The following is a 12,077-nucleotide window of genomic DNA, read 5'->3' on the forward strand; positions in this document are numbered from 1 at the left end:
ATATTTACAAAAAAGTTACAACAAACAGCCTCCCTTACTTTCCTCTTCTAAACTTTCTTCAGTTGTTTAGTTTCACATTATCAAAAATATACAACAAACATTCATAACTAAGATCGGTGAGAGAGAGATCACATTAAAATACAGGAAAAGGACAGAAAACTGTAGAGAGAGGGGAAAACAAAAAAGCACACCTTAGTTGAACAAGAATTATCATCACCCTGTTACTGCTTAAACAAATCAATATACCATTGGAGACAGCACAACCCAATCTAATGATGCTTGCCCCCAAAAAGAATATGCGTCTAACCAACAACGGCCAACTAGACCCCAAAATCCCTTCTTCTAAGACCTACGACTAACAATGCATCTCCTCTTGCTGCTTTCTGCATCTCCATCCAACCAGTATCGATATTCTTACATGTCTCATCTCAATTTCATTACCCCTTGCAGGTTCTGGAAGCTAGAAACTTGATCAATATATACTCTAGATGACACATCTGGTGTCAAATGTCAACATTTCCAGAACTTCAGAAAGAGTATATGGGTACTATACAAGGAACCAAATGTAAGTTCCAAGCAACTACAAGGCCAACCTACACCAACCGATGCTGACGCAAACCCTTTCCAAAATGGGGCTGCATCAAACGGACATACAAGCCGTTCTTTGCCACTAAAGAATCATGAGTCCCTTCCTCCACAATTCGACCTCCATTGAGCACTACAATGTTGTCAACATGCCTCATCATTGCTGCTCTATGGGCTATCAGAATGGTTGTTTTATTCCCCATTATCAAAGTATCAAGAGCCTCCTGCACCACCCGGCTTGACTCAGATTCAATTGATGAGCTGGCTTCGTCCAGTAACAGGATGGGAGCATTTTTCAACACCACCCTAGCAATAGCAATCCTCTGCTTCTGTCCTGGGGTTAGATCCACACCTCTCATACCAACATGAGTATCATAACCATGAGGCAGGCTGCTTATGAAATGGTGTGCATTTGCTATTCTAGCAGCCTCTTTCATCTCAGCTTCACTAGCATTATGCCTAGCATATATAATATTTTCCCTGATGGTCGTAGAGAACATAATTGGCTCCTGCTGAACAAGACCCAAGTGATTCCTCAACCATCTCAGGTTATATAGTTTTAAATCTCGTCCATCCAGTAGAACCTGACCAGCAACTGGATCATAAAATCTCTCAATCAAAGATATAATGGTACTCTTCCCAGACCCAGAAACTCCCACCACAGCTACTGTTTGTCCCCCATTAACTTTGAGACTGAAATTACTCAATACCAACACCTCCAGACGAGTTGGGTAACAGAAGTCAACATTTTTCAACTCAATGCTTCCATAAACATTAGGGGGCTTCAATGCTGAGTTATCATCAGGTTCAATCCTAGGCACTCGATCTATGATTTCAAAGACTGAAGTAAGGGACTTGCGTCGTTTTAGTATATATGGGGCTAAACCAAAAGGCTCCACCAGTGCAAATGTTGCAAAAGAAAAAACCATATACTCCTTGAGAGCTGTAGGAAGATTTGTGTGGCCATTTTTAACAGAAATTGCTGTATACCAAAGGAGTAGAGCATTGCAGGCAAAAAGAAGAAACTGAGAAAAGCCAAATGCAAACCCAATCGCCATTCCATGTAAAAAGCTCTGCCTGAATATTATCTTTAACTGCAATCTGTAGAGCTCCATTACCTTGTTGCCAGCACAGAATGCAACTACTGTGTAAATGTTTCTAACTGCATCCTCAAGGACCAACGAGGCTTTCCTGTGCATCTCCTGGATACCCCTTGAAAATCCAGCAAGCCAGAATTTCTGCAACATTAATTATATCGAATGTTAGGAATTTGAGATTCAAAGGAGTAGAAGATAAAAATGAAGACGACTATGGGACAGGACTAGTGCAAGGAAGAAACATTTCTTGCTTAGTGTACTAGGAAAAAGGTTGGCCAAACACAACATACCATTACTGTACTACCCACTAACAAAGTAAACATCAGAACCCCACCCACCCAAAAAAAGGGATGAAAATAGATTTCTCATCAGAAAGCAAATAAGCATGCAAAAACCTGAGCAATTGCAGAAATAGTGAGTATTGGCAGGGTTGCCAATGCCACAAGAGCCAACCGCCATTGTAATAGCATTCCAATAAGAACGGCAACTATAACAGCAGCACTGTCCTGTATAAATATTGAAAGCCGGTTACTAAAAGCAGCTCGCACAAATGTAGCATCATTAGCCAGGCGCATTGATAATGTGTCAGCACTATTCTCTTCTTCATCAAACCATCCAACTTCATTACGCAGCATAGCTGTCATATCACCCCATTATCATAAGTTAAAGGGAGTAAACAGACTATGCAGTCTGGAGTGCAAAAAAGCAGCTCAAAGAAAAAGTAAAGACAGACAAAATTATGTAATCAAAATAACTAAAGAAGCAACCAAAAGAAAGATCAAGCACCTGAGAACATCATTCTCCGTACTCTTTCTGTCATTTTCTCTCCCATAATACCAAAGTAGAAGTGTTGCAAAAAATTAGCAACAACCGTCACTAACCCCATGCATGCGATGATCAAGCACCATTTATCTACTTCCTGCTGCAAGTGATGTCGCTCCTCTCCCCGATAATATGCTGTTACTATCAAAGAAATAACATAAGCTAGAAGTGGATTGAAAGAACCAAAGATAGCAGCACCAATGCTTCCTAACACAGCATAAAGCCATTCTGCAAAACTAAGCTCTGCTAGCCTCCAAAATGATGGTGCTTCCTTATTCCGTGCACCTTTCACTTCCCTAACTTTCACAGGAACATCATCAGAGTGACTATGGGGACGACTAAATGTCTGTGAATGAGAACGTTCATTTTTAGGATCAGATGTCAAAAGTGGTGATATAGGAGATTCAGGATCTGAACCATTAGATTTCTGCCTTTTTGCAGACTGAACATCAAGTTTAGGTAACTCTGGCAGCCTCATTTCAAAACTGTCCTGTCTTCTAATTGATGGCTCTTTGTCAGCTTCATCTAAAGGCAGGCCATTTTCCAGCATTTTTTCTGGTGGTGGGCTTCGGTCTTTGGGTGATTCTAGTGCACTAAAGGCACCATCTTGGGGCCGAAATACATTATGGACTCTCTGAAGAGAGGGTGACTTGGCCATCTTGGGTGATGATGGTTCTTGGAAGCTGTGACCTGCAGAAGAATCCTTCTCAATTTGGAAGGCTGGAGTTTCCTTGTAGTTTCTAACTGGCATCCTGGATGAAGATACATAAGTCAGAAACATGTCATTCATTCAAGTTCCTCAGAAAAAAAGAAACATGTTACTTAACAAATGCACTCCCAAGCAAATAAGTGCTGCAAACAGACTGTTTTGGCAACAAGAAATTTCACATCCACAGAACATATTTCATTCTATCAGCAAAACATGGATCTAGTATTATACCTCCTTGGAAGTTTGGCTGCTTCTTCACATTTCAGAAGCTCTGCATACAGACCATCAAGGTTTAATAATTCATCATGCGTACCCATTTCAACAAGCTGACCTTCCTCCATTACAGCTATATAATCAGCATTTCTAATAAGGCTAAGCCGTCGGGCTATTATTATTGTTGAACGCCCAAGCATCAGGAGATCCAGAGCCTCTTGAACAGTTCTTTCAGCTTCAAAATCAAGTCCACCAGTAACCTCATCAAGCAGAAGAATTGATGGATTCAAGAGCACTGCTCTGGCAATAGACAGTTTTATTTTCTGCTCCTCTGTCAGTGCTAAACCAGCCCTCCCCACCTGAAACATATAAAATTAATAACCTACACACAGACTTACTCACAAACACACACACACATACATGTCTCACCAAGTAGAAAGTATAGTTGAAAATTTTATGCATTTGGAGTAGTCACCTGAGTCTGGTATCCTTTCTCAAGTGAGCTGATAAATGTATGTGCATGTGCTATTTTAGCAGCTTCCTCAATCTGATCCAAAGTAGCATCTCGACCATATGCAATGTTATCTTTTATGCTCAAACTTAATAAAGCAGGTTCCTGGGTAACTAGTCCTATTTGACTTCTCAGCCATTCCAGTTTCAGGTTTTTGATGTTCTCACCATCCAGAAGAACTTCTCCTGCATCACAGAGATGAAAAACACTAGAATCCATCAGCTGAGGTAATCATTAAGGACCTTAGTGGAACTGTGATCTAAGTGGCATGAGAATAAGTTGTAACTATAAGGTCACATGGCCAAACTACCTAATGTAGGATCATAAAATCGCTCCATAAGCGGGATGATGCTGCTTTTTCCCGAGCCGTTTCTACCAACAAGAGCAACAGCTCTTTTAGCCGGTACAGTAAGGTAAAATCCACTCAAGATAGGGATTTCAGGTCGGGACAAATAGCTGAAATACACATTTCGAAACTCAATATTTCCTTGCACAGAAGATAGGGTGATTCCCTCCTGATTAGCTGCAGAGGATGAACGACTTATCATCTCAAAGAGTCTATAGGCAGCAATTCGCCCTTGATCAAATGAATAGAAGTTTGTTGCTGCTTGATTAAGCCCCCTATAAATAAAATCAGAAATAAGAAAGCCTGTGGGAAAGATAGCAAACGGAAAGGAGGGAGAAAATGTTGCTCACAGGCCACTTAAAATTACAGCAAATAGGGCTGTTATGATTTCACCACCATGAACTTTGTGATGAGTAACCAGGAACCTTCCAACCCAGAGTTGTAGCGCACAAGAACATATCGCAAGCCCATACGTAAATCCAAGCCCAAGTCCTTGCACAAGACTAATCATTATACCATATCTCAAAGTTGCTTGAAGTGAGGTAGCATAAGAATATTTGGCCAAAGTTTCATTTGTAAATGCATACAAAGTCCTAATATATGACACTGCCTGCACCATTGAATAAGCCAACCACCCATTAGGATTGCACACATGCAATATTGGCCTAACTAATACATCCAGACAGGCCCGTTTTATATTCATCAAAGTACTACATCCAGACAGATAAATCTACTTGTGAAAATATCTCGGAGGCATTTACTAAAGGCAAACTTGAGAGAAGCAAAATCTGTCACTATTTTCCAACAGTTAATTCAGGCAAAACAGAAAAGAGACAAGCATATACATGATTTAAATGCATGAACATTGTTACTCAGCTTTCACCTTTAAAGGCACATAATAGAACCTTTATATGTCAAGAAAAATGTATTGATATAGTGATGACGACGTGAAACAAAAGACAACCATTTAATAACTCAAACACTAATAATCACCAGGGAAGTCCTGTCTTCAAATTGACTGGTATGCCACTCATGAACAGCATATACTCTTCAGTTATTGAAAGAGCAAAAAAGAGTTTTCAATCAGCAATATTAACTTTCAGGTCATGGGATAAAGTACTTTGTCAAAAGAACAAAGTCACGGAACCAAATATTTGAAAAGCTAAATTTTAGTATACAATGTTGGATACAAACATCTTATATAAATCCCAGCTTTTAGGCTAAAGAAAACTCTGTTTTAGAAGAAACAGTATGGTACAGCATTATGATGTCTTCTCCCTTCTTTTGAAGATAAAACCAGAGAAAAGGCAGTAACCTGTTCAGCAATGCTAGCTGCTTCAGCATATGCATCTTGAATATTCTCTGCAAGCCTGTGAAGAAAAATGTTTGATATGCCTCCAGCAGCAACAATGAATGGACCAGTGGCTAATGTTATAAGTGCAATTTGCCAGCAGTTGACAAATCCAATAACAAGACCACTAAAAAATGTAGCCATGTTATGGATATAATTCCCAACCTGCATCATGGAAGGCCAAAAAAAAGATCAAATTAGACATTAGAAAGTGTAATTTATTGGACAATTAATGGGTGGGAGACATGCATGAGGAGTGACATGCTAGAATTGCACTTACTTTTTCGCTAAGAGCAGACTGAATGAGCAGCACATCGCTCAAGACTTGGCTCACAATGTCCCCATTGTTACCATAGGTATCGAAGAAACTCATATCCTGGTTCAGCAGTACTTGTACATATCTTGACCTGATGACAGCAGTCTGCCGTTCTCCGGTCAATATCCAGCACGAAACCTCTATTACAAAGAGAAGTCAGCATTGATGACTGCTTAGATGTGTTATTTATGAGAGTAAAAGGAACACAGTAAAAAGTTAATTTTCAAACAGCTAAACTTACCAATCCAACCAGCAACAAAAACGCCCACAGCTATATAGACAATTATTAAAGCAAGCTGCACAAAGACAAAAATACATTAAAATATTTACAGGTCCAGATTTTTTTTTTTAAATAAAAGTGTGGAGTCGTATTGATGTAAGAGTGCCAAGGGAACACAACCCATTTACAATGTATTTACAAGTCGATTAAACTATCAACAACAAAACCAAAATCATCGAGACAGTCAATGTTATATCCCAAAATAATGGAACGAAAATAGTGAAACCAACAATCAATAATTTTGTTAAAATCAAGATCTATTCCTATGTACAGGTCCAGATATACATGAGGAAAAGGCGAGGAAAATATATAGAAGCAAGTATCTACCCAATATGACAAAAAAATTCAGCAATTAAAAATGTCAGAAGGTTTTATTGCATAGATGAATGTTTTCCTAGAATAACTTCACCCGAGATTTTCTAGGGATAAGTCCATCTCACTTCCTTCGCTGTTTGTAGATTTCTCTAATCATTGTTGTAAGCTGTGAATTAAGGTCATAATTAACCATGACACAAAATGTAAGAAACATAATGTTTAGTTAATTACCTCCATACTGAATTCAACTAAATCAACTGCTTTTTGCGTGTAACTCAATTGAAGAATTATTTTTCTTAATCCAAAACGGAGAAAATGAAGAAATTGAACAAATAAAGAGGAATCAAATGCATACTTTCTAGGAGAGTTAAAAAGAGACCCAGAAAGTTTGAGAGAACAGATTTGGAAAAAAAAAATCGGTATATACTTATCTCCCAGGAAGCTGCTATACAATCCGCCACATCTCTGATTTTAGAAAAGACATGGAACGCAAGTTTTTTCACTCTCAAAGCAGATTATAACCTTTACTCACAACTGGAGTTCAATGCAAATGGAAAAAGAGACACAGGTAGAGAGGAAAAACCAATCACCAAAGAATCATGAAACCATTCTATTCCAAAAGAGGAGCAAGAAATGGTTAGGGGCAAAATATTAGGCAAAGTTGTTGGACGATGAGCTGCTCCCAACACTGGTGGATGTGATTCAAGGAGCCCAACTGGAATAGTACCACAAGAGACAAAACAATGCTCCCCAATGGAATGTTCAATTGATCCAACTGGGCTCCACTGAACTGCTAGGTATGTTGTAATATCGGAAAACCACTAGTAGAAATCACTGTTTCTTTCTATAAACAATGAATTCATAACTGAATTAATAGGATTTCAAAGGATCTGACTAGATTAAAATCATTATTTAAATCATTGGAAGAGACCAATTAAATGATTCTAGAACATTGCGGGTGTACAAATTCAAAAGCAAGGAATTCAATGCTACGCGTAAAACAAGAAATAACCAATAGTAATGACTCAAAACCGTTTCTTTCCAACAAAATTAATACGCAGAAAACGGGTGATCAAACCTACAGCAACAACCCGACAAATTACTTTACTTATTGTCTCCGAGCATTAACAGAAAGTAATAAAAAGAAAAACATGATATTGCATCCATAATATCTACAATACTTCAGTACCTCAACAAAGTCAAACCAATCATCCGAGGAAGTCAACTAATAAAAAGAAATTGAATATCCAATATTCCTATAAAAAAGTGAAACTTTAAAGCATGCAAGTTTACTAATTAACCATGCAAAAACCAAAAACAGGCTCACACCACTCGCAGATATCACAGATCATTTCGTAACCATTTTATTTAGGAAGATGGAATAAGAGATGCACTAGATTAAAAATCTATTCTTCGTGTTTACTCCAATAACCATAAATCTCAATTGAACTCCTTCCTTTCCCCAAATATTCACCCTTATCAAAATAGATACTATCATATCTTAAAAAAATTTTATACCGTTTTAACTTCCATTATGCACTAAGTAGGATGAATAAACACACTGCACTAGCAAACAAAATCAGCTGTCAGATCAAAAGAGTTCAAATTTTTTTCCATTTCTAGCATTCTCCTGCTAGCCTAGCCAAACATGAATGGTATTAAATATAACACAGCCCAACCACGTCCAAAGAAAACGCCTAACCTCAAGCAGCTATTCCTATGCTAGCGATGATAATTCCCTTAAAACTCCAGAGGTAGAATTCTAATGCTTCACATCCACCTCCTAAACCTTCTATAATCAATAAAACAGTACCCATTACCTTTTTCTGTTAAACAGCATCAACTTAAAATGACTAAAATTGAACTTCTAAGTACGAAAGTTACCTCAAACTAGATTCAAATAACAATATCCACCAAACTCGCAGGGTCATGGATAGACAGAGTACAAACACAGATGGCCTCCCATCTACAGTCCATTATCTCAAAACTACCTTTCAAGTAAAAAAGGTTAAACATTTACCCAAATTCCTAAAGTGAACCTAAAGCAATCTCTCATTTCAGAACCACAAATGGGAGTTTGTGGTTCGCGGGAACTGAAATTATCAATATATCGACCAATGAACTGATCCTAAGGTTCCAAACAAGCATCCAAAACCCAGCACTCCAAAAGCCTCCTCATTTCCAGCAAAATTGAACTAAAACTCCAGATATATCAGAAAAACATTAGGGTTTTTGAAAAACTTAGCAAGAAACTAACTGAAGACTATCTAACCTCCATGAATCGTTCGAATTGCTCCTCCGATCTCTCTGTGGAAGGCCCAGAGCCGATGCCAAGGACCTGAACGATCTTTGCAAAGTAGTGCAAGTACACAACGAGAGCAGTCCCATGGGCAGCCGCGGCGAGAGATCCAACGACCATAAGCACCCAGTCCAAGCGGTCGGCGCAGGCAAAGAGACGCGAGAACGGCACAGCGGCTGGCGGCGGCTCCATCTCCTCAGCCTCCTCCATCTCTTCCTCGGCCTCTGCTTGCGCCGCAGCGGCGGCAGCAGCAGCCGCCTCAGCACTCGCATCGATGTAGGGGGACGGCGACTCCGGCGGCTCCGAAACCTCGGATACCGGAGTGAGAGGCTGTATGTGCGGCGGCGACCAGCCGAACAATCCCCTAGATATCATCATCTTGTAAACCCTCCCCTCTCTCCTCTGTCTCTGTCCTCCCCCTCTCTATCAAAACCCTAGAACTTCTCTTCTCCTCCTCGCTCTACGCTAAACTTAGAGGAGAATGAAGACCGAATTTCGTCTTCAAGTTTTCTTGAGCTTTTCAGTTTTGCGTTTTCATGTGTTCGTTTCGAGTGTTCTTTTCCATTTTTTTTAATTAGGAAAAAAAAAAAGAAAATAAATGAAGGGTGGGTGATGAGACTGAGTCAAGGAAAGGAAAAAAGGCGAGAGGGGAAAAGATAGAATCACGGGCAGTGACATATTTATAACAAAGTCCAATAATATATTTTTTATTTTTCATTTTTTGAGTTTTTAATAGAAAGTGGCTTGACCGCTTTTTGATTCTTGTTTTAGTTGTTTTTCAATATTATCAGTTTTTTCGTTGAAGGCCAACGGTCAAATGCTGCCTTTGGGGTTTACTTCCATTTACCACAGAACCCGATCGAATTTTACGTTTGTATTTATTTACTATATTAGAAAAATAAATTATTTCAGAATCCACCTTATAAATATTTTTTTGGAAATAAAATCCACCTAATAAATATAAAATATAATTATACATTATAATTTAATTTAGTATTTAATACATATTTATTTACTTCACATTCTCCTTGCAATATTTAAGTTTTTGCTAATACTTTGATTAAGACATGTAATATTAATAATCATATTTTATGCTATAGTATTTACTATATTATATGAAAATTATTATGTCTTAAAACTGAAAAAAAAAACAAAAAGATATTTGATACATTTTATCTTTTATTATTTAGTTTATAAAACTCATATAATATGAGAACTACATAGCTATAAGTGTATAATAAGATAGAAATTTAATGTAACAAACAGAAATAATTAAAATTTATAAAGTAATGTTTTTTTAATTAAAATTTGGATACTTGACTAATTTGTTCTAAAGAACTAATTAAATAGGTTATATCTTAAGAAATCAAATATTTTATTTCTTAATGGGCGTTTAGGTAATTTGATGAACCATTAACTTCCAACTTAATCTGTGGTGGTGAGTGAGCGTGCATTACAGCCTACTTTCCAGCAGTTAATAAACAATAAACAGCTGTATTAAGAGTCCGATAAAGGACTCCAGGAGAGTGACACGTGTAGACCTGCGTGGTGTGATAGGTGAGATTAGCGTTGGCCTCTGTTGGAGGAATTAATTTTTTGAATGGGGAAAAATAAGAATAGATTTAACGGAGTGAAAGACTGTGAGACATGATTGAAAGGAGTTTGGAGTGAGGAGCTTTTTTCCATCATGCCAGTGCATTTGCTCTGTTACTGTTTCCCACATTTTCATGTTCCTTTTTTTTTTTTTTCTTTTTTAAAAAAATGAGTTTTTTTTTTATTTTTTTTAAAAAGGAAGAAATTTGTCGTTAAAGTTGTGAATAGATTGATGTTGGAAAGATGGTGTTTGTGAGATAAAAAGGAGACAAAAGAGAGGAAGTGGGTGACCCTTTTTTGTGGGGGTCAAAGAGTGGGTGACTAGATTCATGACCAATTTATATATATATATATATATATATTAGAAAAAAAAAATGTAAATTAAAATTTAAATTGGTAAACGACATTTTTCAATTTTTCTATAATTTTTGTTTACAACTATAATTAAATTTATTGTTTTTAGAAAATAATTTAATTGCCTTATAAAGTTTTTTTATCTCATATCTACAAATGGGTAAAAACTTGCATATTCAAAATATAATTAAATAACTCAAATGTATTTCATATTTTTCAGGAAAGAACAAAAAGTACCTATTTTAAATTAAATATTAAAACCATATAAATTATATAATTCATTCAGATTTTTATGATATTTATAGAATGTTCATATTCATATTCAACGTAGTTAAAATTTAAAAGAAATTCAACTATTTTCTGTATATACAATATTAAATTTTTCTTCTAAAGTAAGTGGTTGGACTAAGAAACTTTATCTTTATTTCTTAAAAAGAAAAACTAAATGATTTGGGTTAGGGATGTGCATTGGTATGAAGTTCAACTAAATTGAACTTGGATTCGACTGAAGTTAAAAAAAAAAAAATTTATAAATTAAAATAGAACTAATGCAATTTTAATATAGACTAGAACGAACTGCAAAAGAAAAAAACATTTTGAAATAAAAATCAAACTAATATAACTTTAGTGTAGACTCTACGACACCGAAAAATTTTCAGTTCAGCCTCGTCTTAGACCAAAGTAGTTTGGAATTTGCTAAAAATATTTAATTTTTACTATGTTATTTATATATTAATAATTTAATTTTTAATATTAAGAAATATACATTATTTATATGTAGGATTTTATTTATTAACACATAATATTTATATAATGGTCCAAGAATGATTAAGTAAATAATATTAAAATTTATTAGTTTTGTAAAAGTAATTTAGAATTTGGGGTTACATTTATTGCACAGTTTAATTAAAATGTCTAATAAGGCTACATGAATACTCATTGAAAAACATAAAAGAAAGAAAAGTACAATATGGAATACCTTTGTGATCAACCTCCGCAGTGCAACTGAAAAAACGGGAGGCAACATTTTTGTTAATTTTTTTGTTGTTCAGGATCCAGATATTGATCGTTCTTATATGAAATGATTAATAATAAAGGGATGAGGTACACTAACTCAATAAGAATATCAATATTTTACCACTAATACGGAAAATTAAAAATTTGTAGAAATCGTAAAACAACTAATGAAGCTTATTTTTTTATTAAGTAAATTCATTTAACTGAAAACATTTATTCCTCACTCACCTTTAAGTTTATAGATGTCATATATGAAGGAAAGAACTAGA

General features: G+C 36.2%; 1 protein-coding gene across 1 annotated transcript; it reads right to left on the reverse strand.

Moving 5' to 3' along the window:
* Positions 1–15: 15 nt before the first annotated feature.
* On the reverse strand, positions 16–9,433 carry ABCB6 (P-glycoprotein 6). Its single transcript, XM_088212947.1, has 11 exons — positions 8,818–9,433; positions 6,192–6,246; positions 5,915–6,090; positions 5,599–5,799; positions 4,634–4,893; positions 4,248–4,558; positions 3,902–4,122; positions 3,445–3,785; positions 2,469–3,256; positions 2,078–2,319; positions 16–1,823 (listed from the first exon to the last, which is right to left on the reverse strand). Exons 1-11 carry the CDS (start codon positions 9,220–9,222, stop codon positions 594–596), a joined length of 4,230 nt encoding a protein of 1,409 aa, XP_088069073.1. The 5' UTR covers positions 9,223–9,433; the 3' UTR covers positions 16–593.
* Between the last annotated feature and the right edge of the window lie 2,644 nt (positions 9,434–12,077).

This window comes from Carica papaya, chromosome 2, assembly GCF_054855325.1.
Source record: "Carica papaya isolate Zhongbai chromosome 2, ASM5485532v1, whole genome shotgun sequence".
Classification (NCBI taxonomy): domain Eukaryota; kingdom Viridiplantae; phylum Streptophyta; class Magnoliopsida; order Brassicales; family Caricaceae; genus Carica; species Carica papaya.

What these genes read in the sequence shown, in the direction of transcription:
- ABCB6 (XM_088212947.1), bottom strand. Translation starts at nt 9,222, where the DNA reads ATGATGATATCTAGGGGATTGTTCGGCTGGTCGCCGCCGCACATACAG. An exon ending in GCTGTAATTTTAAGTGGCCT is followed by an intron (nt 4,559 to 4,633) that starts GTGAGCAACATT and finishes TTTTATTTATAG; the next exon opens with GGGGCTTAATCAAGCAGCAA. An exon ending in ATTTTATGATCCTACATTAG is followed by an intron (nt 4,123 to 4,247) that starts GTAGTTTGGCCA and finishes TCTGTGATGCAG; the next exon opens with GAGAAGTTCTTCTGGATGGT.